Source organism: Sphaerodactylus townsendi, linkage group LG17, assembly GCF_021028975.2.
Source record: "Sphaerodactylus townsendi isolate TG3544 linkage group LG17, MPM_Stown_v2.3, whole genome shotgun sequence".
NCBI classification, from domain to species: domain Eukaryota; kingdom Metazoa; phylum Chordata; class Lepidosauria; order Squamata; family Sphaerodactylidae; genus Sphaerodactylus; species Sphaerodactylus townsendi.
In genome coordinates, this window is record NC_059441.1 from 6331507 (window position 1) to 6358544 (window position 27038).

The 27038-nt window shown below is 56.3% G+C and overlaps 2 protein-coding genes across 3 annotated transcripts; one reads left to right on the forward strand and one right to left on the reverse strand.

Moving 5' to 3' along the window:
* Positions 1–175: 175 nt before the first annotated feature.
* On the reverse strand, positions 176–25004 carry MAP1A (microtubule associated protein 1A). 2 transcript variants are annotated; one of them, XM_048482051.1, is made up of 5 exons: positions 24864–25004; positions 19425–19505; positions 7107–15162; positions 2992–3224; positions 176–2382 (listed from the first exon to the last, which is right to left on the reverse strand). In XM_048482051.1, exons 2-5 carry the CDS (start codon positions 19443–19445, stop codon positions 2227–2229), a joined length of 8466 nt encoding a protein of 2821 aa, XP_048338008.1. In that variant the 5' UTR covers positions 19446–19505; positions 24864–25004; the 3' UTR covers positions 176–2226. The 2 variants fall into 2 exon arrangements, with proteins under 2 accessions (XP_048338008.1, XP_048338009.1); XM_048482052.1 differs by lacking the exon at positions 24864–25004 and adding an exon at positions 18716–18862.
* On the forward strand, positions 19588–25216 carry LOC125424691 (collagen alpha-1(III) chain-like). The gene is made up of 7 exons (XM_048482107.1): positions 19588–19598; positions 20088–20226; positions 20859–20871; positions 22062–22361; positions 22960–23140; positions 23445–24998; positions 25081–25216. Exons 1-7 carry the CDS (start codon positions 19588–19590, stop codon positions 25214–25216), a joined length of 2334 nt encoding a protein of 777 aa, XP_048338064.1.
* Positions 25217–27038: the final 1822 nt, after the last annotated feature.

A 27038-nucleotide genomic window follows, 5' to 3' on the forward strand; every position in this document is an offset into this window, starting at 1 on the left:
GCTCCTGCCAGGCACTGGGCAGCCAGCAGCGCTGGGAGGGCTCTGGGGGTCTGAGCCCGCACCCATTTCTCGTGAGCGCTCACCGCAGCAGAGGGGGCGCTTTGCCCCCGTGGGATTTCCCCAGAGGCTCCACCCACCGGCATCCTCCTGTGGAAAGAGGACAGGACCCTGAAGATCGCAGTAAATGTGGCTTTATTGGCTAGTGCAGACCCCTCCCTTCACAATCATTAGAGTTACAGAGCGTTGTGCACAGAAATGGGGGCGGGGGGGGGGCGTTGGAGGGACTCAGCTAGATTTATACATGATATGGTTAAAAAGGGGCCCAGGGAAGACCTTGATTCTGTCTGTACAGTATGCAGCAGCAGAGGAAGCTGGAGCAGGAGGTGTCGTGTTGGGAGTGATGAGGATACTGTCCTGCGGGTCAGAGCTTTCAAAGGGTTTGTTGACCTTACATAGAGAAACAAACACACACACTTTGGCCACATGCAAGAACAAGCAAAAGCAGAATGTAAACATTTCTCCCACTGTGGGGTTCTGGGCTCATGGGCCGCAAACTCCATCCCTTGGGCTGGGCTGGGCATGGCCCGTCGTCGTCGTCATCATCATCTAGCATTTCGAGAGGGGTTGCTGCACGGTTAGCATACGCTGCAGGTGGCACGGCCTGCTTGGGAAGGACAATCCAGGTGCAAGGGACCTCAGGTCTTGGTCTGGGGAAAGAACTGGTCAGAGCATCCAAGGGTCAAGGCAGCGTCATGGGGGAGGGGCTTCACTGCGAAAAGCACAGTGGGTCAGACGGCCCCTCCGTTGTTTGCGTCAAGTTTTTCCACAGAGACATTCAGATGTGGGTTGGTGCGTCACCTGGGCACCCCAACCCACAGGGGAGCCCCAGGTCACCAGAGCCCCCCGTGTGCCCAGTGGAGACATTCCTGGCTGCCGAGTCACTCTGACCCGTGGCCTGTGCCTGATGCCCACACGAGCCCCGCGAAGGCGGCACTGGGGGGCCCTTGCTGAGGAAGGCTCAGGGCCAGAGTGCTTGGGGCTGAGCCCCCGCAGCCCACCACTCCTCCGCTTGGGGTGAGGTGGTCTGTGATTTCTCAAGTGGCAGCATTGAGAGACTGGAGTACCCTGTGCGTGGGTGGCCGGGGGCACCCTGCAGTGCGGTGGCAGCAAAGAGAACAGTCAAAGAAAATCACAAAAACTTGGTGCCACTGAAAAACAAAATAAATAGATAAATTAGACAACAACTGCAAAAGGAAGTCCTGTCACAGCAGAGTCCCTTCTGAGATCTGAGGCTTCCAGCAGCAGGGAGATGGTGGCCGGCTTCTGCACAGAGGCGCAGACTGAAAACTTGCCCCAACCCTAGCCTCCCCCCACCTCTTGTGCCGGGGCCTTGTTCCCCTCCTGTGGGGTGGGGGTGGGGGGGGTGCACTGCCGGTGCCTTAAGCGGGGGCTTGGTCAGCTCACCTCTCTGGTGCCTCCTGCAGGGGCTGTGGAGAGGCAGGAAGCCCAAAGGATTGGGCGAGTCACTGCATGTTTTGTCCCTCTAAGGAGCTCGGCAGAACCCCCGTAGTCTCCACACACACCCCCCCCGGCCTGGCTCCTCTCGTGGGTCAGTTCTCTCGGCAAGGGGCGGGGCGTGTGCTCCCCACGTGTCCAGAGTCCTCACCCGCTGCTGCCTGCAACCTCCAGTGCCGCTCCACCACTTCAGAGTTCAGGTGACCTGGAGAGCTGGGATGTCCTCCAGGTCGCCAAGGCCCCCGGCCAAATCTCCTCTCAGCGCAGCTTCGGGAGAAGGCTGTTCCTGTGGGCACACCGAGTTCCCAGGCCACCTCCCGCTTTCAATCCTTTCCGTCTTTGCTTCCAGCCGTTCCTCCGGCCAAGACACGCAGGCAGTTCCGCAGAGCTGACCCTGAACCACCAGAGCCAGCCGGGGAAGGGAGTGCAGGGCAGGCAGAGCGCATGAGCAGAATCAAGGCGGCTGAGATACTCTATAGCGTGATGAAACAAAATCAGTCCTAGACAGTAGAATGGCCCTCGGAGGACCCCTTGACGCGGCACGCCTGCAGGCAGGCAGGCTGGACCAGTCCTGGGCATCTTGGCAAGCGAGGACCACAGAGAAACAAAACTGGCCTGGGAAGAAACGACGGAGCTGTCCCGGATGGGCCCCCGTGGGCGGCAGGGCAAGTGAAGAAGACTGGCAGGCCGGCGCTCGGCTGGGCTCGGGGCTCAGAACTCAATCTTGCAGGCAGGGAAGGACTCGTCCTGCATCACCACTGTGCTGCTGCTGGCCAGGACCATGATGCTCAGCTCCTGCTGCTTCTCGTGCGTCTGCTGGTACCACTCACGGGTCACTGCCGTGTCGTGCGTTGGGATGAGGGTCACCTGCGGCAACACAACGGGCTCAGTTAGGGAAAAAACCTGAAGTTTGGCTTTGGCTTGCCCAGTTCGCAGGGAGGCCAGGTCCACCACAGGAGCCTCTGAGAAAGGGGCATAGGAGGGAACAGGTGTAGAGGAAGGAAGGCTGATGCCCCCAAGGGAAAGCTGGAGGCGGTTCGAAGAAGCCAGTGGGAATCTTAATTCCTGTGGCAGCTGCAAACTCACCCTGGCAATCCTTTAACTCTTGCACTGCTGCATCTTTCCTTTTGGAGGGAACGTGACATCCCTTCGTGGGCCTGGCGGCCTTTCTGATTATGTGCAAAATGACTGTGGGGAGACACAGTTGGGCTGGGAGATGCTCACATAGCAGTATTTGGGTGGGGCAGGGCCTTCCTGGTGTAATTAGGCTTCTCCCCACGTGGTCTAAGCCACAGCAGCCCCATTTCTCAGAGGCTGATGGAGCTGAGGAGCCACTTCGTAGCCACTCTGCCCGTTTTCAGGATGGAGAGAACTCTGCCTCTACTGAAATCAGACTTATATTGTTGTTCTGAAGCTGTGCAAGTCCTCTTGGGTGGCCTGCTCCAACTGCAAACGGCAACTCACCCAGCAACTTACCTGCAAGTTCTCCCCCCACTGGGACTTTCCGTCCAGCAGTGCATCGAGCACCGCTCGGCTGGGCTCCCCGTTGCTGGGGTCGTTCCCACTCACAACGTAGTAGGAAGCTCGAACTTTCTTGAAGAACTCGTGGTCCGTGTTCTTCCCACTACAGTGGTTGGGGATGTAAGCCAAGTCCACGTACACGGGTGGTCCGGAGGGCCCAGAAGAGCTGGTTTTAGGATTGCTGGAAACTTGGGAAGAGAGCAAATGGAATGTCGTTGGTTTATGCTGACTCATTTCACAACGCACAACGCTGCCAATCTTGCTGGTGCCAACTGAAGCCGACTCTGCCATCTTCTAGCCCAAAGCTCCCTGGGGCGTTTCACATGCCTCTAAGCATCTCTAGCTGCCTCAGGTTCAACTTATCTCTGGACCAGTGAAATTGAAGGGTATGGGGGGGGGGCAGCAGGCGGGGGAGAGGATGTCTATGGACTGGAAATGTAGACAGAAAAAGGGAGGCTTCAACTGAAATGTGGACTATTTGGAAGTTATCCCTTTGTAGGCCCCACTACTCTTGTTTTGTAACTGCTAGTGGACCAAGGATAGCTCGTGGCCCCTGCAGAGTTTTAGCGCTCTTTGCTTTGTAGACTCTGGACTTCCTTGTGGGCAGCAGACTTTCTCTGGAGCACTCTACAGCACCCATTGAATTTTTTAATTATAGCATTTTGTTTTTCTTCCGTCACTTCCCCTGTCGAACATACAGCCCTTTTGCTTTAAGGAGGGAAAAGACAGTGGGGCTGGGAGTCCTCCCGGGCTGGGACCAAGCCACCACACCCAGGGAGGTGCTTTGCATCAGACGTTGCTTTCCTCTCCTAGAAGAAAAGCAGCTGGGTGCTCATGGAGAGTTTTTTCTTGATGCGAGAGAGGCCCACCGGTGCATGCCAGAAGCAGATCATGGCTCGGCAGCATCCTGGTGAGGCCCGCTGGGATATGGCAGAGACCCACCAGGAGTGCAGCAGCAACTTATACGAGACCCAGGGCCTACCACCTCATCCGGATTTCTCCCATGAGGAAGCCAAGCCCACGTATTTTTTGCAGGGGGTGGGTGGGTGGGTGGGGTGGACTAGACTCCTGGTGACCAGAGACATCAGAGGCCCAGCCTCAGCAGCCCTGGGACATGCCCAGCTGCCCATAGCCCCAAGAATCTGTTTCCTGTTAAATATAAGTCCTGCCTCAGTAGATGCTCCAAGCAGTGAGGAAGATCATTCCCTTCCACCTGCAACAGCGTTTGGGACTCTTTAGTTTGGAGAGGAGGCAGCTGAGGGGGGATAGGATTGAAGTCTATAAAATTATGCATGGGGTAGAAAATGTGGACAGAGAGAAATTTTTCTCTCTTTCTCACAATACTAGAACCAGGGGGCATACATTGAAAATGGGGGGGGGGGGAGAATTAGGACTAATAAAAGGAAACATTTTTTCACGCCACGTGTGATTGGTGTTTGGAATATGCTGCCACAGGAGGTGGTGATGGCCACTTACCTGGATAGCTTTAAAAAGGGCTTGGACAGATTTATGGAGGAGAAGTCGATCTGTGGCTACCAATCTTGATCCTCCTTGATCTGAGATTGCAAATGCCTTAACGGTCCAGGTGCTCGGGAGCAACAGCCGCAGAAGGCCATTGCTTTCGCCTCCTGCAGGTGAGCTCCCAAAGGCACCTGGTGGGCCACTGCGAGTATCAGAGAGCTGGACTAGATGGACTCTGGTCTGATCCAGCTGGCTTGTTCTTATGTTCTTAGTGAAATTTAAAACTCAGGCCATGGCGGCATTTGGTATCCTGAACTCTCACAAAAGAGAAATATAAGGGGATGCACACTGTAACGAAACAAAAAAAAATCCTGACTAGATATGCTGATGGGGCCTGAACTGGCTGAGATCTTGGGGATCAAGCGAAAAGAGATATTGGGGCTATTGTGGATATCGTGGTGAAAATGTCAGCTCAGTGTCTTGGTCCTGGCTTGTTCTTATGTTCTTATGTTCTAACACCTCAGCCAGAGTCACTGCTAGTTTTAGGGCAGATTGAGACAAGTCCAGGGGGGTTCCCACTCAAACCAGCACCCTTTCCCAAAGGCACCAAGGGAGAGTGGAGGCCACCAATTCGGCACTGGCATTCCCCTTCAGTTGGTGCTGCAAATGAGGAGCACATTTCCCTCGAACAGCTCCTTGGCCAAGGCAGTCCATATGCTAGCATTCCTAAGATGCGGAGGGTGGATGTACAAACAAAAGGCTGCTCGCGTGCTTTAGCCTAGAACCGTGGTGGCAAAGCCAATGGGCCATGCTGGCAGGGGCTGATGGGAATTGTAGTCCATGAACATCTGGAGTGCCATAGGTTCGCCACCACTGGAAAAATGAGTTGTTTCCACATAAGAACTGTGCCCAGATTTTTTTGAAAAGCACAGTCGTACAGACTGGACTGGACAGTTTAGCCTGCCAAATTCTACCTAAAAACAAGAGTATTTGAAAGACCCAGGTGTGGATATGCCAGTGGTAGCCCTGGCTTCTGAAACTCATGCTCCCAGAATGCAATAGTGTGCTGAAAGTTGTCTATGGCAAACATCATGGTTAGCAAAAGTGTCAAAAATAGCTCTCCAAGTTCTTGGATGCGAACGTCGTTTTCCATCTGGCTGCCGTGGATTCCAACACTTCTAAGAATGTCAGACTCCAGAAGACATCTGGCACCACAGTCCTTCTCACTCAGCCAAGGACTGAACCGCAGTTCGATATGTGCACTACGGCTATTTTTATGATAACAAGCAGGAACTTGGGGGGGTGGATTCTCTCACTAGCTCCTTCTGTGCTCTGAAGAATTCCAGTTTTGACATGTGCTACTGAAGTCAGCACACCTGGCTGACAGGCCCAACTTTGTCTGCTGGATCTCAGCCCCACCAGGGGCAGGCAGTACACCAACAGAAGACCTCTGCTTAGTGCAAACAGCCGGCCCCCAGCCTCCACCCCCCAGCCTGTCTTCATCGCCAGAGAGGGCTGCAGGTGGAACTATCCCACGTTTCCTGTGTTGCCCGTCACAACTGGCAGAACAGCACGACCACCTCAGCACCAGAAGACCTCTTCATCGCTTCCTCCAGGCGTGGCAGATCAACCACAGAGGCTCGGGAAATGATCTGGTTGCCTCAAGCAAGAATCCCGCCGTGCCTTTGAGACTGGCCTGGCTGAGCCCCTGGCCCACGCAGTGCCTGCCCTTCGCCTGGCCGATGCGATCTGGCTGCACAAAGCAGCAGCTCACCCTTCTCTAGACAACGTGCTGGTTTTTCCGCAGCTGCCACCTCTGAACGTGTTTCAGGACCCCTGACTTGGTGTGAAGGGGGCCCGAGGCCAGGGGTCGGTCGCCTTCGGGCTGAGGGACAGGATAGAAATGTACTAATATCACAAAAGAACTCACAGGAGCTGGGGGGGGGGGGCAGGCTCCCAGATCCATATAACTGAACTGTTACTCTGGTTCTAATTCACCCGGTGGTGGTGGCGGCGGCAGGGGAAAGGGATCCTGCTTGCGTGGGGGAGTAAGGCTGGAGAGGGGGATTCCTCATCAAGGTCTCGTGGCTTGGGCTCTTGTTCAGCTGATTAAATCCCACAACCCACGTGACAGACGAAGGGCCTGCAGGGCCCACTTCGCCACACACCGTGACCTACCTGGCTGACAGATTTAGTCTAATCAGATGTATTCTCCGGCTCCAGCAGTTTGCATGTTCTTGCAGAGTGGGTCACACTTGGACCAGGGGCTCCTGCCCTGCCAAGCTCAATCTGGGATGCTGGAGGCCGACCCTCTCCCTCAGTGGCCACTGTCTCCCAGTAGCAGGAGGTCCTGCCCTAGAAGGGAAAATGCTCACCTCTGGGGGCACAGTGACCCCAGAATAGAGAGCAGCCCCCCAAAACCCCTGTTCTCTCCCTGTTCTTCCTTGTGTCTGCCTTTGGGGCGGGAACAGAATTTCTGTGCATGTGAGTGACTCAGACTTCCGTTCAGTGGTCACAGCTCCGGCAGGCTGGCTTCCCAGGGCCTTCCAACTCTTGCAAGCCCACTAGCACGCCCGTCAATTCAGCCAATAAAGAAAGGAATGTCTTACCTGGGCTTGTTTTGACCCCGTTGGTGAGATTCTTGCCATGGCTGCTCCGGGAGACCTCCTCTTTCTCTTCCGCGTGGGACTTGAGTGGTTTCTCTCTCTTTGCCAGGGCTGGCTTTGGAGACCTGTCGGAAGGCAGCTTCGTGGGCGCAGCTGACCATTTCTCTGGCTTTCTCGAAGGGGAAGAGGCCTTGGGCTTACTCAGTGGCTTCCTCACACCTCTGGTTTTCTCCTTCATGTCCTTCTTGGATACCTTATCAGGCCTGCTCACGTTTTGTTCGCTGAGCAGCATCTCCGGGTCCATCATGCAGACATCCGGGTGGGGAGGGTGAGGATGGGGGTCCACCACGGAAGCCGGCTGAGGGTCATGACTGCTCCTTGCGCTGCTGTGGTGGGAGCTGCCCACGGCTTTGTCTACTGGGAGGAAGTCGGCATCTTCATCGGAGTCCATGGCAGCGTCTGCGGTGATGGAGGGACACTCCTCTGTTTCCGGAGGAACGTCTGAGTCGGACTGGGATGTCCCAGAGTCACTTGCGGAGGTGGGGGGAGTTTCTTCCCCTGTTGCCGTGCTCTGCCTAGCTCCACCGGGACTGGGGCGTTGCCTCCCCTTCACCGAAGGACGCCCTTCCACCTGGGAGAGCTCACTGTCTTCCGAGGAGTCGTGAGGACTCGGGTTGATGAAGGACGGGGACAGTTCGTCCTTCCTTGGCTTGTACTCACTTGCGAACTTCTGCTCATAGTCTGAGGTGGCTCCAACACACGTTTCCAGCTCGTGGGAGGCGTCGCCGTGGCCCTCTGCTTTGCCGCCTTGCGGAGTCCCTGACCAGAAGGGCGGGAAAGGAGGCTCTGAGGTCAGAAGGGAGAAGGGCCGGCCCCGCCTGTCACCGCTCACCGCCTCCTCCTCCTCCTCCTCCTCCTCCAGCCCCTCCTCCGGAATGCAGGACACATCATGGAAAGCCAGGGGGCTGGAGCTCACCTCCGTGGGGCCGTTGGCTGTGGCAGCCCCCTCCTGCTGAAGAGAGGGAGCAGCTTCCAGTCCGTCGGGCGGAGGAGAGGCTGGCAGCCCTTCCTTGGGGCTCTGCAGATGCTGAGTGCAGCTGGGCTGCTGCTGCCGCCACCCAGGCGAGTGTGGCAGGTGGCCATCATCCACGGTGGCAGCGGCAGCCCCACCCAGTTCACACGGATGTGCCTTTGCCGAGCCTGCTGGGGGCGACAAGGACGGGCCCCACATGCTGCCCTGGGTATCTGGCTCTGCCGCCGCTGCTCCTGGACTGGTGGCAAACAAACGGGGGCCTGAAGACTCAGCAGCTGCCTGCACCGCCGGGCCGTAGGTCTTTGAGGAAGCTCCTTTGGAAGGACAGGGGGGCCCCACTTGTGGCTGCTCCGGAGAAAATGCCTCCTCTTCTCTGTGCCCTGAGAATTTGGTGAAAGACGAACCCTCCCTGGCAGCCTTTTTGGACACCTCCAGGTATTCGTCTTCCATTCCCTTTTCTGAGGAAACAAGATCAGCCACGTCCACAGTCTGAGATGTGTCCCTCAGGTGGGATGAGACGTGTGCGTCATGTCTGAACAGGATGGACGGCTGGTGCTGTTCTAGGGATGAGAGCTCAAAGCCTGAGGAAGAGCAGTCCAGTCCTTTGTTCAGAAGGGCCTTTGGACATTCCCTCTCCTCCTTGGCAGAACCCAGCAAGGAGAACCCTTTGGTGTGGCTCTCCAAACACAGATCGGCAGCGCTTGTTTGTTTCGTTGCGGAGGCTGCATCCTTGGAGGATTTTTGGTTGGCTTCCACGGACACATTCATTGAAGTCACGTTCGGCCCCCATGCCTGCCTGCTTGAGTGCATGAGGGTGTCGTAGGGAAGTGGGTCTGCTCCCCAGACTGTTGGCTCCCCCTGGCTCCCCTCTCCCAACGACCCAGCACAGGTCAGCAGCGCAGGATCAGCTGCTGCTTCTTCCCACGGCTGTGAGGCCCAACCCCTCTCCCCCCATGAGATGTCCGCGTAGGGCTCCTTGTCACTGGCAGCCTCCGCAGCTGAAGATGGCTCTGGGAGTCTGGACTCCTTCTCTGACTCCTCCTTGGCCCCTTTCTCCACCTCTGAGTCACTGAGGCTCTCTTCTCCTCCTCCTCCTCCTCTGCCGGCCTTCTCGTAATAGACATCCTTGGGCTCTGGAGGGAGCGATTTCTGCTCCAGAGCGATGTTTGCGTCTGGCGGCTGCACAGCACTCAGGTAGCCGGCTGCTTCTCCCCGATGGCCTCTTTCTGCGATCCCAGAGGCACAGACCGAGCTTTTGTCTCCCAAAGAGGAGGGGTGGGTGGGGCTCCCTGGCAGGAGAGAGGAGGGGGGCCTTCCGTGGGGCGTCTCTGTGTCTGTCAGGCTGTGTGGCGGGCTGTGCTTTGGCTCCAGGGAGTGTCCCTCACCCACACCTGCGTACTCAAAGGACGGTTCTGTCTTGTCCTTGGGGGAAGCTGGAGAGGACAGCTCCTTCTCAATGGGGGTGTAGAAGCAGGACTCCTCCTCCTTGGAGGAGATGGGGTAAAGCGACCCTTTCGGGGCGTGTTGGGCTCTCCTTCCCTGGAACAAGGCGTCCTTCCCAGCACCGGGCACGGCTGCTTTGTCAAAGATGTCTGCGTACTGGAAAGTTTTCTCGTGGGGATAAGGAGTGGGTTCCCGCTCCTCCCTCCTTTGCCCTTTCCCATTTGCATCCTCTTTTGGTTCGTAGAATTCAAACTGGCCAGAGGAGTCCAGCGCACACGCCCACGGAGGACGCTCCACGGGGTCAAAGGAGGTGATGTCCTGTAAAGGGACGGTGAGGTCTCTGCTTCTTCCATGATTGCCCCCTGGAAGGGAGGGTCGGGTTTCCTGCGACTCTCCGGCCATGAACACAGAATCCTCCAGCCCTCCAAGGCTCCAGGGAGCTGCCCCCACCATCGCCTCCTGCGGGTGATCCCGAGAGGCCCCTCCCTCTCTGTCCTGTGCGTGTTCTAGAGCCCACGTTCCTTTGGGTAGTGCATCAGTCTCTGATCCCTCCTCCTCCTCCTCCTCTCCCAATGGGAGTTTGACTGCACTGCTACCTGACACAGGTGATTTCTCCAGTGCTGAGGAAGATACATCTCCTGGTGTTGCAGATACAGCCAGAAGCGAGCAGGTAGACCTGGCCTCACCCACAGAATCGGTATATAGCTCTGTGACTCCTTTGTCCTCACCTTGCTTTTGTGCGCCTGAGGGCTCTTCTTCCTCTTCCGCTGCAGTGGCCATCTGCACCTCATGTGCTGCCCAGTCCAAGGTGGATTTTGGGCCGCTCCCAAGTTCAGGAGCCTGGGGGCTGATGGGGACAGACATTTTACATTCTTCTGCATCCAGCTCTCTTTTCTGAGCACCTGCTTGGACAGAGAAGCTCTCTTTCACCTGCTGGTCACTTGGAGCAAATGTCCCAGGTTTCTGAGGGGCAGCTGCTTCCTGGAGATACCTGTATTCAGCATCCCAACTCTCCTTTTCTGCCAACCCCGAAGTGTAACCTTTAGACTCCACGGAGTCAGGTATGGTTCTCTCTTCAGCTACCGAGAGCAGCGTTCTCTTTACAAAGCCTCCCATCTCATCATCCAAGAACGTGCACTCTCCTCTTTCATCATCTAGGAGTGTGCATTCTCCTCTGTCCGTATCATACGTCTGCTGCTTCTTGCATGGGATTTCCTTCACCTCTTCCGGAAACCACACTTTCTTCTCGTAGATTGCATCTTTCAGATAAATGTCTTCCATTTCTGGAGATGGCTCCTCCATTACTTGTTTCTCTTCTGCCTCTTCCAAGGACTCCCTACTCGGAACGTGGCCAGGTTCTGTGATGAGTGAAGATGTCTCGTTGGAGGGAGGGGTGGGAGGTGGTCCTTTGTGGGGACCCTTTTCTGGTAAGGAAGCAAATCCGGTGTCTGCGGAGAGCATTAGTGTGCTGTGGGCGCTTTGAGTCTGTTCAGAAAAACAGAGGGAGTGGAGAATGTCGTCTTCGACAAAAGGCCCTTCTGAGGGCGGCTCACCTGTATCCGGACTCTGAGCATGAACTTGGTGCCTGGCTGCTGCAGAAGAGAATTCCTCAGTGAATGCGCTGGGTGATTTTCTCTCGACTGGGGGCTCTTTCGTATCTATTTGAGAAATCTCTTTGGTGAACAAATGTGAAAGGCTTTCTTCCTCGTGACGTGGTGGAGAAATGCATTTGACAGCATCAGGCAGCAGCTTCTCTTGGTCTGAACTCTGTTCTACAAAATGCAGCGTGTTGCTCTGTTCTGCAGATTTGGCTTCACCTGAACTTCCTTTGGGAAGTGTCACTCCACCTGCAGAAGCATCTTGTAGAGGTGTGAGCCTGGATGGGTCCTCTTCAGGTCTGTCGGCAAATTCCCCCCACCCTTTTGGAGGAGGTATTTCTGCCGCAGAGAACTCCTTGTCCCCGGGGCCCTTTCCACGTTCCAGACTGGCATCCTCCTGGGGCCCTGGAAGGGTGTCTTTGGTGGGAGGGAACAGATCAGAAATGTCCAGGGTTTCCTGTTTGTGGTAGAAGTGTATTGACAGCTCTTCTCTTTCCGGGGGCACACTCTGGCTTTCGCTCTGGGAAGACACACGTTCTGCCTGCACGGGGCTCCTGCTTCCTGGGCCCTGTTGGTCCTGCAGGAGGCCAGAAGCTGCTTCTTCTCCGTCGTCCATAGCAGTTGTCTCCCCTGTCCTGAGGCCCCCTCCTCCGTCCCACTTGACAGGGCCCTTGTCAAACAGCTCTGCCTCCACCGTGTCAGACTTTTCCTCCACAGGAGACTGGTGGAACGGCGTGTGCCCAGCACTGGTTGGGCCTGACTGGGTGGGGGAAGCCATCTTGACGGTGCTGTCGTCGGGGCTCACGCAGCGCTCTTCAGCATCGCCAGAATCAGCTGGAAGGAACTGGGATCCTTCTTCAGTCAACAGCAGTAGGGCGGCCTGGGCTGCTTCTGGGGCTGCCTCCGCCTTGTGAGAAAACACTGGAGCGTCGTAATGGGCTCTCTGAAACCGCTCAGTGTGTGGAGCTTCCTCTTCCTCCTCCTCCTCCTTCTCTTGCAAGGCCTTTTTGGAGGACTGATGTTTTCTCTCCCCTTCTGTTAATGCATGGAAGTCTTCAGGCGGTGGAGACTTGAAACCTTTATCCTCCTCCAAGGAAGAGGTGGGGGAGATGGTGCCCGCAGAGGGGACGTAGTCCAGGCCCTGGGTAGCCTCTGTTCGAGATGAAGGGATGCTGTTGATGGTGTCCACCAGCAAGGAGCTCTTGCCCGTCTCTTCCGTCTGCGGAGCTGTGATGGACGCGACAGACTGGTCCTCTGCCACCGAGGTGGCAAAGGAGGACAGCTTGTCACACTCCGTGATCGAGGTTGCTGAGGAGACGTGCTCCTCTTCAGCCAAGGGGGCGGCCACAATGTTTGTGGGGTAGTTGAGGATGTCGGCTTCCTGACCAGCATAGCCTTTGGCCCCTTCGGCAGCTGTCACGGCTGAGATCCCCTGGATTGCTTCAAATAGGCTGGCCTGGCCCGGCCCAGACACGTGATAGGAGCTGACGTGCGGAGCTCTTTCCTCCGGCTCATCATGAATCTCCTCATCAGAAATGGTCTGTTCAGTTTCTGAGTAGCCAGGGATGGTTTCGTCCTGGATGTAGGAGACGTGTTCTCCGGAGGGGACTGGAGCGAACGAGGGCGGCTCCTCTTTCCCTGCTGCCTTCCCGTGTCCTTTGATTCTACTCCCCGTGTCTTCCTTGAGCTCTCTTCCTTCAGAGGGCCAAGCGGCGTCCTCTAGTTGGTGGAAGAGAGATAAACGGCCCCTCTTCAGCTCGTCCCCTTCAGCCTTTATGACTCGTTCCTCCATCTCTTCCTGTTCTGCCTTCTCAATGATATCTCCTCTCTTTCCTGGCTGGCTTTCTTCTCGGGTGCCCACCCATTTCCCTTCTTCTCCCTCCATTTGCATCCTGCTCAGGGAACCACCGGTTGCTGAAACCTGATCTCCCCGATCTCCTGTTTTTTCTCCAGGAATCTCTAGAACATTCTTCTCAAATTCTCCTTTCTTCAGGTGTCCCACCCGGGCTGCTTCCTCACTTCCAGCTGTTTCTCCTCTGTCCTCCAGTGGATGGGGCGGTGGTGACTCCCCTGAAGCTGTGGGGGAAATAATGTCCTTCTCTGGGGCAGCTGGGGAAATAACTGCTGGAGCAGAGGGCTCTTCTGCTAGGAGGCCGTCTTCCTGAACTGCGGTGGCCCAACTGCTGGGACCGTCTTCCTGCTTCAGGAGCTCCTTGACCTTTGCAGAAGGAAGCCCTTCCTGCCGCTTCATCTGCTCTTCGCGCTTCAGCTCCTCAAAGTCCTTGGTCAGGTCTTCTGGGGAAGACAGGAGCAGCCTGGGCTCGGCGAGGTCCGGCTCGGGCGGCTGGCCACGCTTCCTCCTCTGCTCTGCTGGAGGCTCCTTTTCAGCTCTGCTGCGGACCTTCTCTGGCTTTGCCCTGCTTGGGGCCTTGGCTTTGAATAAGGTCTTCCTGACTTCAGGAGTGAAGGGCTTGAAGTCCGGCTTGGACATTTTCTTCAGTTCAGGCTTGACTTCTTTCTTCCTGTCTTCTTTTTTTGAGTCCTTCCTTTCTTCCCTCCTCCCGTCGTCCTTCTTCAGTTCCTTCCTCTTAGTCTCCTTCTTCTCCTTGTCCCTTTTCTCCTCCAGTTTAGAAGCTTTTTCCTTCAGGTGCTTTTTGCCAACTTTGTCTTTAGCTAATTTCCTCTTCTCAGCTTTCAGGGCATCGTTTGCGTCTGTTTTCATCTTTTCAGGCTTCGCAGGTTTCTCTGGGTTTTTTTCAGAGGGTTCTTTTGCCTTTTTGGTCTCCTTTGCTGTTTCGGCCTTGACTTCCTTCAGCCCCTCCTCAGCTGCTCCCTTGGCTGCAAATTGCTTGGAGGAAGACCTCAGGCTCTCTCTGCTGTCAGTCCTCTGCTTCATCTTGGTCTGCTTCATGGCAGACGACGGCACTGCGGAAGACACGTCCTTCTGTGTGGCGACTGGATGCTTCAGGAAATCCAGGTGTCGTAGCTTCTCAAGGCCTTCCAGGATCTTATTTTGTGGAGCGTTTCCAGGAAACAAAACTCTTACTATTTTTTCAGTTGGACTTGCTGGGAGCCAAACCACCAGAGCTGTGATGGACGTCAGGTAGGGGACAGAGATCTCCCCTTCTTTCCCGTTGGCCAGAATGATGCCGGTCTTGGCTTTGCTGTTTCCAGCCCACTTCTGCATGAGGAATTGCATCTCTTTGCTCTCTTTGACAGGGTTCAAGATGTACATGTCCAGTTTTCCCACCCCCATTTTGTGGAACAGCGTGATGGGCTCAATGGTGTTACTGACCACTCTGTAGAGAGGCTCTGGTTTCATGCCCAGCCTGTTCAGATACTGCAGCGTCAGGCTGGCCTCTTCAATGCTCCGCTTCACTTTCATGGAGGACTCGGGCATTTTGAGCTTTTCAGGAACATTGAAGAAAATGACCCCAAGTTCAGGAGAGATGAGGTTCTTCATCCAGTCGCTGTAGTTGGTGGAGCCTTGAGACTGCTCTTCATCTTGCTCCGCGATCTTCCTTTGCAAGAGCCCGTTGATACCTGGGAGGTTGTCAGCCCCAATGTGGGTCAGGAGTACTGAGTCAATCCTATCCAGGTGCCGCACCAACTTCCAGAAACAGGATTTCCTCTCTGAGCCGCCATCCACCAGGATATTAAACCCATTGACAGCAAAGAGGGCGGAATCGCCCCGCCCTCCTGGGAAGATGTAGCAGCAGGGCTTGGAGAGCTTGAGGAAGCCCCCAGAGGTTGGGGGTTCCAGGAGATCAAAGGGTGATGGGACGTCCACCGCGTCTGATGCATATTCCGCAAACTCAGAGGCCCCGTCCATCTCCAGCAGGACCGGGTCAGGGTTCACTCTCAGGGGAAGAAGGTCTTGCAACTGGGGGCGCTGGTGGCCGCACCAGCCTCCCTCTCCACCGTAGGAGGCTGTGAAAGACGGATGCTGGGGTGCTGGATCAGCGTTGCTGAGTAGCTGGGCAACCTATCAAAATCAAGGGCAGGGCAAAATACAGGTGAGACTACAAAGCAAATCAAAATTGACAGACAGATAGACATGCAGACAGATTCAGTGACCAGCCCCCCCCCCCCCCCGCCCTGCCCCAACAAACCCAAATGCCCGCAGAAAGAAAGCAAACTGTCCTGAATGCCCACACGGAAAAACACCCACAGGGGTCTGAGAAGGCTTGCATGACGGCAGGGAGGGCTTCCACGCCGAGGTCAGAGGGCATCATTTTCATCTTTGTCCGAGTCTCATCAGGAAGATCAAAAAGTGTTGGCTTGAAGTCTGAATGCAAAACTAACATCAACATAAAAATTGCACTTTTGATTACACCCCATCAGCTTTTGTCCCACTCAAAGATATGAGAAGCGTTTTTGATAAGCTGACGGCCACATTTCCAGAGGAAGAGGAAGACGGGGCCTGGGGGGGAGGGCAGGAGGCAGCCTGCGGGGAGGGGGGGGGCTTGGACAGGAGCTGCAGCAGCAAGCTGACCCAGGAGCCCGTCTGCTGCTGCAGTGCCCATCTGAGCCTCCCCCGAGCCCCGCCCCCAAGTGTGGGGGGGCACAGGGGCGGTGTGTGTGTGTGCCCAGAGCAGATGTTGTCCCCAGGTGTCATTTCCCCCGATTCGCCTCTGGACCTAAGATGCCAGTTTCATTAGAACAGACTTTGCCAAGTGTTGAGCTTGACTGATGATGATGTTGTCCATTCAGTCCTTCTCGACCCCTGGCGACCCCATAGGCAAGCTCTTTCCACCTTTTTCTATTAAGTGCTGCTTCCTTCAGCTGGTTGATGCTCACGCCTGTATCAGATGTTATGGCATCCAGCCATCGTATTCCTTGGCGTCCAGGTCTTCTCCCGCCATTGACAAATCTGAGCATCATAGATTGACTCCATCAATAAACGCTGCTGGATGTCCTTTCGGAGTTCGTACTTCTTTGGGTTAAGTTTCCAAAACCAAGCAGAGGGTGCCTCTAACGGCTTCAAAAACCCTGAGGGTTTACCTGGAGCGCTTTTGGCCGCAGCACAAAAGGGGCACCCTTTCACATACACGTTTACATCTTTCCTTGTAGACTTCTGCCAGAATTGCCTTCTCAACAAATGCAGTGTTTTGACAAAACCAAAATGGCATGCTGACTCGGCACTGTGGCAGACAGAAGGAGCTCAGGGCGAGGCTTTCTCTGGTACAGACACCCAGTCACCCAACCACCATCGACCATTCCTCAGCGTAAGAAGAGGCTTATGAACCTCAAAGTCACCGTCCCCTTCTATTTCTTTCTTCACCAACTCTAGTAAAGTTTCACCCAATTTCATGCAGAGAGGGGGCCTTGGGAGGGAGGACTGACACCCCCCCCCTTGGCTTGGCTCTGAATAACAGCTCCCAGGCCCAGTTGCCTTTGTGTAAATAGGGTGGCCACGACCTCCTCTCTTTTGCTTTCATGCTGAGGAAGATGAGATAATGCCCCAGCCACCAAGTTACATCTGCCTGGCAAGTATTTCAAAGTGAAGTTAAATCTAGGAAAAAGTCAGCCCACAGGAATTGCTGAGCACTCAGCCGACGGGGACTCTGCAATGCTTCTAAAGTTTTGTGGTCAGTTCAGAGCTCAAATGGGCACGCTGCCCCCCCTCCCACCCGATGCCTCCAGACTTGCAGGGCCACTCTTATGGCACCGGCTTCTTTCTCCCACACAGTCCAATGGCATTCAGCTTCAGTGAACTTGAGAGAGAGATCTGCGCATGAGTGTAGCCATCCGTCATTCCCCGCATGGTGTAGTGGTAAAGAGCAGGTGCATTCTAATCTGGAGAACCGGGTTTGATTCCCCACTCTGCCACTTGAGCTGTGGAGGCTCTTATCTGGGGAACTAGATTAGCCTGTGCACTCCCACACATGCCAGCTGGGTGACCCTGAGCTAGTCACAGTTCATCGAACCTCTCTCAGCCCCACCTATCTCACAGGGTGTTTGTTGTGGGGAGAGGAAGGGAAAGGAGATTGTCAGCCCCTTTGAGTCTCCTTACAGGAGAGAAAGTGGGGGGGGATGCAAATCCAAACTCTTCTCTGCATTAAAGCCCTGCCCGTGGCAGCATCACTTGTGTCTACTTGCACCACAAAAAGTTTCCTGGGGTCAGCGTGGGAAAGGAGAGGTTCAGTGGGAAACAATGTTTAGGGTATCAAAGCCCACGGCCACTCCTCTGTCCAACCAACTGAGCCCCGGGTGCCTCTGCCGTCTGCCCTTTCTCTTAGTTTCCAACAGGTCCATTAGAGGGCGGGCAACTTCAGTGAACCTGGGAATGAAATCCCGGTGAAAACTGCAAACTCCACCTTCCACCCGGCGGTCCCCCCATTGCGCCAGCAGCAAAGGCTTTGGACTGGCTGACGTCACCTTTTCAGTGAGGGCTTTCCAATGATGGGGAGGCTTTTTCGCGTTTTTATCCTCCCCACGCTGCCGGGAAGCCTCCTTGGAGAGGGTGGGCAGGTGCCGCAGTGGCGCAGCGTCCAGGCAGGGATCTTTTTGATGGGGTTGCCCATTTCCTATTCCACTGCAGTCTTCTTAGCACGTTGTTTCTATCTGAAGGACCGCAGAGGGACCTGGCTTGCCACTGCCGGATGCCCGGGCAGATTGCCTCAAGGAGATGGAGAGCAAACATGAGGCACGGTGGCCACTTAATAAGATAAACTTAATTACTGAAGCAGATTGGCTGATTTTACAGCAAAGAATGGTATTTCTTCATGTGTGCATTGGTGATTGTTGCAATTTGTTGTCAGTTTTTCATAGCGTGGCTCATTTGTCTCTGTTCGATACTCTCCATTATTTGTAAATAATTTCAGCAGTAAATGCTGTTTTAATTATTAGGATTATGTATTTGTTGTTTTAGGGTTAGGTGGTCCTTTGTCATGGTCAGTAGGTCTTTAATTTATATTATGTTGTTTGTATTGTTCTTTTGATTATATCATATATTTTTATAATTTCTGCTTTTTTAATTGTACTTTTTCTGTGTAGATGTCTTTCCACGTGGGCGTCTTTCCGTGGGGGCATCTTTCGTAAATTTTCGTTGTGCATGCACAATGACAATAAATTCTTATGCTCTTCCTGTGGGCATTCATGACAGTGGGTTTTTCCCTGTGGGTTTTTTTCCCCATGGAACCGATAGATTCATGTCTTGACTACAAAAAGAGTCAAGCTGGTTTTGTAACTAGTTGACCAAGGTATTTATTAGATGGAAAAGAATAATGCTCTACTATCATGTGACTTCTTCTATGGTGAATCATGGCCATTGGAAAGGGAAGTCACCCATGTCCCCTAACCGTCTGACTGATGAAGACCAGTTCTGACCATGGGCCGGACTCCATCTGGAATGTCAGTCCTCCTGTAAAGTGGGCCCAAACTCAGCTCTGGAAGCCACTGGATACTTGAGACAGTCTAGAGCAAGAATTCCCCAAGGCAAGTCATACAAGAAGGCAGGCCCTGCCGCCATTTCCCCCAGCCCTGTCAGCGTGGCTCAGTTGAGCCGTTCAGGTCCAGGTTGCCCGCAGACTTACCTCAGGATTGGCCACGATGTCAGCAGAACTCTAGTCAGTAAATGCACCGGTCTCCAGGATCAAGGCTGCTCCCTGGCCTGCGCTCTGCCCACACAGGATCAGCTGCTGCTTGTGGACAGCTTGCATGTCACATATCCAGGAGTGCACCTGTTTGCAGGAGACAAACTGTTCAGCTCTGTGTGGTCGGGGGGGGGGGGGGGGGGCTTGCGCAAGAGGTAACAAGGTGTCCTGCTTTGAGTCTAGCTGGGCATTTGCCCATGAAGAATGGAAGCTCTGTTTCCAGCTTTATCACATCCCATCCCTCCCCAGTCTCCTGTGTGGGGTGGCACAACCGTGGCAGAGACGGCGCCAGGCACAGCTAGGCCTCCTGCACCTCCCTGAGCACTGTGCTCGATCGGGGAGCTTGATAGGGGCTAGCAGTGGAGGGAGCCTGCAGGCAGGGAGGTGAGCCTTGCAAAGAAGGGAGAGCTGCCACCTGGGCAGCTGAGGTGCTCCAAAGGTCAGGGAGCAAGCAGCTGCTGAAGCCGTTCGCTCTGAGCCAAGCCTGATTCTTTCCCGTTTTCCACCATGAAGTTCACAGGTGCACATGAGGATCCGCAGGAGGAGCCCCACTGGGCCAGCGCTGACCAGAGCAGGTCTGTTTTAGCTGGATCGCGGGCCTTGGTCAGCAAACCCAACCGTGCTGGCTGCAGGCGTCCCTGGGCCTTACCTTTAACACAACACTGCTCATCTGGGCAGACTAGGATGACAGTTTCCAGGTCCTCGCTCTAGTGGCGGCGGCTCCTCTGACCTGGGGAGACAGCAGGAAAAGGTCAAAGAATGCTGCTGGTTGCACAACCTCCTACTTTCCAATCCCAAACATAAATCGACCAATGTGGCTACCGTGAGGGCCTCTGGAAGAAAGGTCCCCAGAGCAGAGAAGTCCAGCAAGAATGACCAAGGTCCACACCACCTGCCTTGGATGTTCTGCTTTGGTTTCCAGCTCCTCCTCCTCCTCAGCCCCTGGCCCAGTTCAGTGATGCTACCTGATGTCTCCTGTGCGGGACCTCAAAAAGCAAATGCAGACTCAGACTAGGACATAACATGTGGACTTACGCTGTTTATGCAGCAGAACATTCTCTGCTAGGGTGCAAAGCCAGCCCCAGTCTCTCAGTGCCCAGTGGAAGAATGCGTGCTCTGAGGACAGCCACTGCTCTGCCCCACCCCCCCCCGGGAGATCACCATTGCATTTGGTGGCAACTCTTCTGCTTGCCCTCAGCAGCAACACAGGAGCTGCTCCAACAGGGCTGCCCTCTCTGCCCGTCCATCTCTCTTGGGGGGAGACAGTGAGGCAGTTCGGGGAGGTTCCCCATTGCATTTGTTCCTTCCTAAGATCACGTCCAGGGAAAACTAATTCCAAAAGTCTGAAGAGGGCCGGTGGGCGGGCCCCTGACGGCGACAAAAACCCTTCTCCCCAGAAGAGGTATTTTGTCTATACAGCACTTTCAAGAATAAACGGGCAGGCTGATCCTGTGAGGCTGGGGAGGGCAGGAGTGAGGGCTGAGGCCGGGCTGAGGTTTCTCTGCTCAGCGGTGAAAGTGTCTTCAATGCCATGACTGAGGGACACACGGCAGCTCCACCCTCAAACGACCCAGCATCACAAACCCCGTCCCCAGCATCCTGCAGAATGTGTCCAATGCAATTGTTTAGGAAGACATTTTGTAATACAGGAGATGTGTGTGTGTGTGTGTGCATGCCATCAAGTCCCAGCTGACTTATGGCAACCCCCGGCGTAGGGTTTTCAAGGCAAGAGACATTGGAAGGTGGTTTGCCATTGCCTGCCTCTGTGTGGGCAGAGAGAGATCAGAGAGAGCCGTGACTGGCCCAAGATCACCCAGCAGGCCTCATGTGGAGGAGCGGGGAACGGAACTTGGTTCTCCAGATTAGGATCCACCACCGCTCTTAGCCACAACACCCAGCTGGCTCTCATCAAGGGGGCAGGTGGTAGTTTCAGTGTTTGTGATTTTTTGTGGAGAGCCAACATGGTGTGGTGGTGAAGAGCGGTGGGCTCTAATCTCTAACCTCTCCTGATTGGTAGAACTCCAGAAGAGCCATCGAGTCTTTGTCTCTGGCAATCCTGCCCCCTTGACTTGTGCTGCCTCAGGACCCATTCCAGGGTATAAATATTTGTCCTTCGTCCATTCATTGAGTGTACGTCCAGGAGTCGTTTGCATGTGCGCGCGCGCACACACACACACACACCACACATGCGTGTGGGCTCTTTCCTTAGCTCCTGAAAAAGCTGATCGTTTTCCTCTTCATTTCCTGCGTTCATTGGCCATCACTTTAAGCAGCGGAACTCATCCCTGAAACCTTATCCAAATCCCGCCCTTTTCCTCTTAGTCAGTTCTTGCATGCTTGGTGTGTGTGTGTGTGCGCGTGTGCTCATTTCGTAAAATATATTCCTTGTTTTCAACAATTATTCATAAAGTACACTTTGCTGATCGTACAACTGCCTGTTCGTTTGAGAGTTTCCCCTCCAAGATCATACCCAGGATATTGATCCCAGTTACTGCCTCTTGCTCTGTCTCCACAGCCAATCCCCCCAATTAAAGTGGAGACGGCCCACCAAGGGTCACGACAAGGCCTTCTTCCCATGATGCTGCCTTATGGTGCCGTATTCAGACATCTGCTGCCTCTGATGGGGAGAGTCCCTTTGCCTCACAAAAAGATGTTAGTAGATTGTATATTCTTCCGCCACAGGACTCAACATGCCCGGCCTTCCTTGTTGCAGAAGGCTCCCCTTGGGTCCCAGTGCCTACCTAGCTCTGCTCCCCGCATCGGTTTGAAAGTTTGATGACAGTTGTTCAATGAACTATAAATGCTCTTGCATCAAAGAGTCATGTTCAATAATGCACAAAATAATGGTTTTGGCAAAGGCAGTACATAAAAATGAATAGTTCCTATATTCATTTGGGACTATATTCTAATGCAGAAGCATACAATTTTCCCCACCGCTGCGCCTCAACTGACTATACTAACATCTTTAACTGAGACAGAGTACAGAAGCCACTGATGGGCCTCCCCTCCCCTTTTAAAGTCATCTATATTTGTGGCTATCACTACATTCACTGGCAGTGAATTCTATAGTTTATTTACCTGTAAAGAAGTATTTCCTTTTGTCTGTCCTGAATCTATTACTCATCAACTTTACTGGACGCACCAAGTTCTAGCATTATGGGAGAAAAAGAATCCTCTCTCTCTGCTTTCTCTTCCACGTGTGCAGTATCTCTCCCTTAAGCCCTCCCTTAAGCCGTCTCTTTTCTAGTCCGTAAGATCCCGGACTCTTTGTGTCTCCCCCTCACAGGAACCCCTTCAACATCTTGGTTCCTTTTCCGGTTCTGCAATCTCTCTTCTCTGAGCTGCAGACAGTATTCCCAGGGAGGCCACCCTGCAGCTGTAGCACCACAGGGCTGGCAATCTGACACGGAATCCCTTGAGCCGCGGGAGCCCCTTCTGTTGCTGGTGCACAGGGAGAGCTCGCCTGATCCCCGGTCTTTGCCTACTTTTGGTGGCTCAAGCAACAGCCCTTCTCTTTCCCCAAAGCCTCCTGTCCATCCTGCTGAGCAGCTGCCTGTCCTGCCCTCCGTCCACCGCTGTGTTGGCAGTTTCAGAGCCTGTTTTGGTCTTCAGTGGGAAGAAACGTGGAATATAAAGGAAGTAAATAAATGTTATAGACTTTGTTCCACTACTGACTTGATAATTTGTGGTGGAATATTTAATGTGCTGTTTTATGCTGTTTTTAATGTTCATTTTATTGTACTTTTATAGTGCTTTCAGTTACGGTTTCTGTAGCTTCCAACTGGCATGTGCTGCCGCGCTTTCAAGTAGGAGCTGCTGCCTCTGGCTGAGAGCAGGAAGTTAAAAAAAACCCAGGGGAGGTGGGCCTGGGCAGGTTGGCCACTCCGAGGAGCTCTTGGCCCCCCTCCCTCTCCTGGAACCTCCAGGGTCTGGTGCACTCCTCCTCCTCGTCCTCCTCCTGTACACCTTGGTTCAGCTCCAGGTGCCCTGCCTGCCACTGGCCAGTGCTTGGGACCACCTGCCTCTCCTTGGAAGGTCATTCTGGCCCCTGTCTCGGTTTTGCTTCTTGTCCGCAATGCCTGTGCAGGAGAAGAGCAGAGTCTGTCTGCCCTGACTGCTCCCAGCCCCTCTGCAGCTGCTTCCCACAGCAGCACCGTGAGGACCACAGCCTGTCTGCCCCACAGGCGCGTTGTGCCAGGGGGCTCCAAGGGGCCATGGTGGAAACGGCCTCCCCACCAGCAGCAGCAGACCTGGCCAAGGCCCTCGGGAGCGCCTGAATCTTTTGGCCCTCACTTGTTTGCACTTGGAAATAGAGCACAGGTGCTGTCAGGGGGCGTCGCCTGTGCTTGGGCAAGCAGGGGGCAGGTTTGTCCTTGCCCAGGAAAGCAACGAAGGGCTTCCTCTTTGTGGGTACCAATTGGAAGACACCTCACTTACTCTTGCTGCCTTTGAGGCAGAATGCCCCCCTCCCGTTCTTTTGAGTCAATACACGGGGGGGTGGGGGAGGCAGGAGATGGTGTCCTCCTGGGCCACGTGTGGTCCTGGTGCTGGCACCAGCAGCTGCTTGGGAGGGCCTCCCTCTCTCCCCTGGTCAGCAGGAGGGGCCGGGGCGGGGGGGGGTCTCCAGTCCTTTATCCCTTCTGACCACAACGCCGTCTTCTGGCTCTAGCAAAACCAGCCCCTCCCCTCTCAGCAGCTTCCAGGGAGTCTGGCGGGGAGGCCGAGGCCGGGCTCGCCGGCGGGGTGCAGCAGCCAGCCAGCCAGGCCTCGCTCGGGCTCCGGGGTCCGCCGCCAAAGGGGGACAGCAGGGCCGGGGCGCGCCCAGCCGGAGGGACTCTGCGGGCGACGGAGCGTCCGGCCTCCCAGGGGCGCAGCTGCTGCTGGTGCTGGTGGCCTCGCGGCAGCTGGCAGAGCAGGCCCGGCCCGGGTCAGGCGACCAGGCACTGCGAGCGGCGGCGGCAGGCACCGAGCGCCTCGCACAAAGCACAAAGGCGGCGTCTGTGCTGCTGGGACGGGGGGAGCCCCGCCGGAGGACCGAGGGGGGGGGTGGGGCGGGGGGGCGCTGCTGCTTCAGGGCCAGGAACAGGCGACGCCGGCAGCAGCTGCCACACCCGCCGCGGCCACCATCGCAGCACCAACAGCCGCGCAGCGGGGGCCGGAGGGCGACCCCACCTGCCGCCGGACTCTCTCCTTCTCCAGAGCTTCGCACCGGCCTCGGGGCCGCTGCGGGGAGGGGACAGCGCAGCCCCCCCCCCCCCCGCGCGCCTCGGGCTCACTCGAGGAAGTTCCCCTCGCTGCACCGGGACGAGTCAAGGGAGCCCCGCTCAGCTGGCATCCCGGCCGTCCTCCCCGTCCCATTCCAGCCTCACAACAGCCCTGCAAGTCGGGCCTGGCCTAGGACTGCCCCGGGAGGCCACGGGAAAGCGGCGCTGGCCGGTCCGAGCCACACACGCGGCCTTCAGGCCCCCGGTCCGCCGCCGCCTCTTGCGGCTCCTCTTGGGCAGCCCCCTCCGCCGGGCCCCGGCCGCCCCCCGCCCCTGGGGAGGCCTCGCCTCGAGCAGCCTGGCGCCTGGCGCGCCCTCGCCGGCCTGGCCAGGAGGGGGGTCCCCCGCGGCGGGCTGCCTTTCCTCCTCGCCCCGCAGCAGCCCGGCTCGCGCCTCCTCCGCCCCGGCCCGGCCCTCCGGCGCGGCGTCGCACAGCCCCCCCGCCCCCCCCCCCGGCGCTTCTGCACCAGCCGCAGAATTTGCCGCAGTGTCTGGCGCGGGGGCGCGCGCGCAGCCAACTGCGCGAGGCGGAGCGCGCGTCCGCCCGACTGCCTCCCCCCGAGTCGGCCAGGGACCGGCGCGCCCCCCGGCGGCGTCACGCCTTCGCCGCCCCCGCCCGCCCGCCTGACCCCCGCCCGCCCGCCCGCACGGGCCGGAGCCCGGCACCCGCCGCAGCCCCGTCCGAGGGCGTGGCGCCGAGCGAGCAGAGCCCGCGGTCTGCGGCGGGGAGTCCGGCGCCCTTCTCCCCGGGGCGAGGCCAGGAGGGCGGCCGGCGGCCCCCGGGGCCTCCTCCCTGCCCCTCCCCCCGCGGCTGCAGCACCTACCGTGACGGGGGGGTCGGTCAATGGGCCGGGCGTCGAGGGTCCCGGCGCGCCCGCACGGAGGAGGAGGAGGACGAGGAGGAGGATGCCGGCCGGGCCTGCGCTGCGCGGGGCAGCTGGCGGCGGCGGCGGCGGCGGGTGATGCTGCTGCTGCTGCTGCTGCTGCTGTCAGAGGCAAGCGGGGAGGAGCCGCCCGGCCCGGATCTCCCCGCCCCGGCAGCCTTAACCCCTCCGCCGCCGCGCCCGCCGGAGCTGCCTCAACCCGCGCCACAGGCCCAGGCGGGCGCGCTTCCCAAGGTCGTCCCGGGAGGCCGCCGCCGCCGAGAGCCGGGGGAGGGGGGGCGGTCCTGCCATAGTCGACTGACAGCCCACCCGGCCGCTCTCTCAGCAAAGGGAAGAGCAGACTGACCTACCCAACAGGGCTGTTTTATTTGCACCTCTCTCCTTCATGCTGCAACTCAAGGCCTCCAGCTCTAGGGAGGACGAGTGGAACAAGGCCTGTCTGTCGCACAACCACGGCCTGGAGGCGCCCGGGCTCCCCCCTGGCCCCCCAGTTCCCAGCACAGCACGTGCGTTTCTGCCCCTCCAGTTTCCCGGAGGATCCCGCCGGCCACCACCTGAGTCCCGAGATCTGCTTCTGGGTCCATTTCTCTGTTTGCCTTCCTGCCACATTCATCCCTCCCCTCCCCAGACCCTCCCCTCCCTCAGACAGCACCTTCAAGGGTCCTTGTGGGAGGGCCCCCCCCATCCACCTCCTCCACGGCAAGCACTGCCCATGTCGCACTGCTTGGCTTCTTGCCATTGTGCTATTTTTGAATCCACGGGGTGGGGGTGGGGGGGGGGGCTGGAGGAAGAGGGATCATCCTCTTAAGCCACGTTGGCTAAGCTGATTCCGAAGCCGCCTTCCGCCAGGGACTCTATCTAAAGCTTTCGGGGCATTTCAGAGGCGGTTATGTCTAACAATTGCCATCGTTGTATCGATCGCTGTATCGATCGTTATAACAGCCATTGACGACCATTGCAGTTATAGCTATCGTTATAACGGCATGGTCGTCATGGGTGTTATAACGATCGTTATAACGATTGATATAACAGCCACTACCGTTATAACGATCGCTATAACGACCATTGACGACCATGCCGTTATAACGATCGATATAAGGGCATGGTCGTCAATGGCTGTTATAACGATCGTTATAACTGTAATGGCCAGCAATGGCCGTTATATCGATTGTTATAACGATGGCAATGGACGTTCTAATGAGGACGGGCTCAGGGGGCGTGGTCCTGGGGGTGGGGTTTGGCTCCTCCACCCCCGCGAGCACCTGGAGTTCAGGTGGGGGCACAGTTGCAAGGGGGCACCTTGGCAATGCACCGCCCCACATGACCTGCGCAGCCCCCTCATTACGCTACTGGGAATCCCTTTGGGGCTGGCTCTGCCTCCAACGGCTTCCCTTTCGTTGCTGCACCCACCGCACCACATCCGAATCCCACAGGTGCCCACAGACTGGAAACAGTTGGGCACCCCAATAGGCACAGTGGGAATGCACACTTTTGCATCCGTTTATTTTCACCTTGAGAGCCCTGCTTGCGCCCCTCTGCCTGCTTCTCACAACAACACTGGAGAGTTTGCGAGGGGCTGACGTGGACTCGATGCTGGTGGACACGGCTGAGGTCTCTCTTCAAGCCCCGCCCTCCCCAAACCCCAAACCCTCCTAAACCGGCTCTCACAAGTGCTCTGCCTAAGTGGGTGAAAATGGGCGAAGGTGGCCCTTCCCGGATGTGCCCTCGCTGGGAAAGCACCAAGGAAACATGTCACTCAGTCCTGATTTCGGAACCGGCTGTGGAATTCTCATCCCGAGCATGAGAAATAGGAAAGGGCGTCACGCTTGAAAAACCCCATGCACCTGACAAATCCTCCCTTGTTGAGAGAGGGGCCGAACCTACACAGCACATCGGAAAGCATTCAAAACACTGTCTCAGAAATCTGTCCAACAGCCCTGTATGGTAGGCCAGTGTTATAATTCCACTGGAGTGGGCCATGTTGTTTTCTGGCAGGATTCCTGTGGCTTTCAACATGGGCAGAATGTCAGCAGGACGCTCCTGGCACCGAAGGGAGCTCTCTCGGGCACGCTGATGGATCTGCACTCTCACTCCTCTCCCTTCCCTTGGCCTTTG

Coding starts and splice junctions, on each gene's coding strand:
- MAP1A (XM_048482051.1), bottom strand. CDS start 19,445: ATGAGCAGTGTTGTGTTAAAG. Junction 15,163..19,424: donor TGAGCAGTGTTGTGTTAAAG/GTAAGGCCCAGG, acceptor TGATTTTGATAG/GTTGCCCAGCTACTCAGCAA. Junction 2,383..2,991: donor AGTGGGGGGAGAACTTGCAG/GTAAGTTGCTGG, acceptor GTGTTGCCGCAG/GTGACCCTCATCCCAACGCA.
- LOC125424691 (XM_048482107.1), top strand. Junction 22,362..22,959: donor CGTCCACCGCTGTGTTGGCA/GTTTCAGAGCCT, acceptor TCTGCCCCACAG/GCGCGTTGTGCCAGGGGGCT. Junction 23,141..23,444: donor CTTGGGCAAGCAGGGGGCAG/GTTTGTCCTTGC, acceptor TTCTGGCTCTAG/CAAAACCAGCCCCTCCCCTC.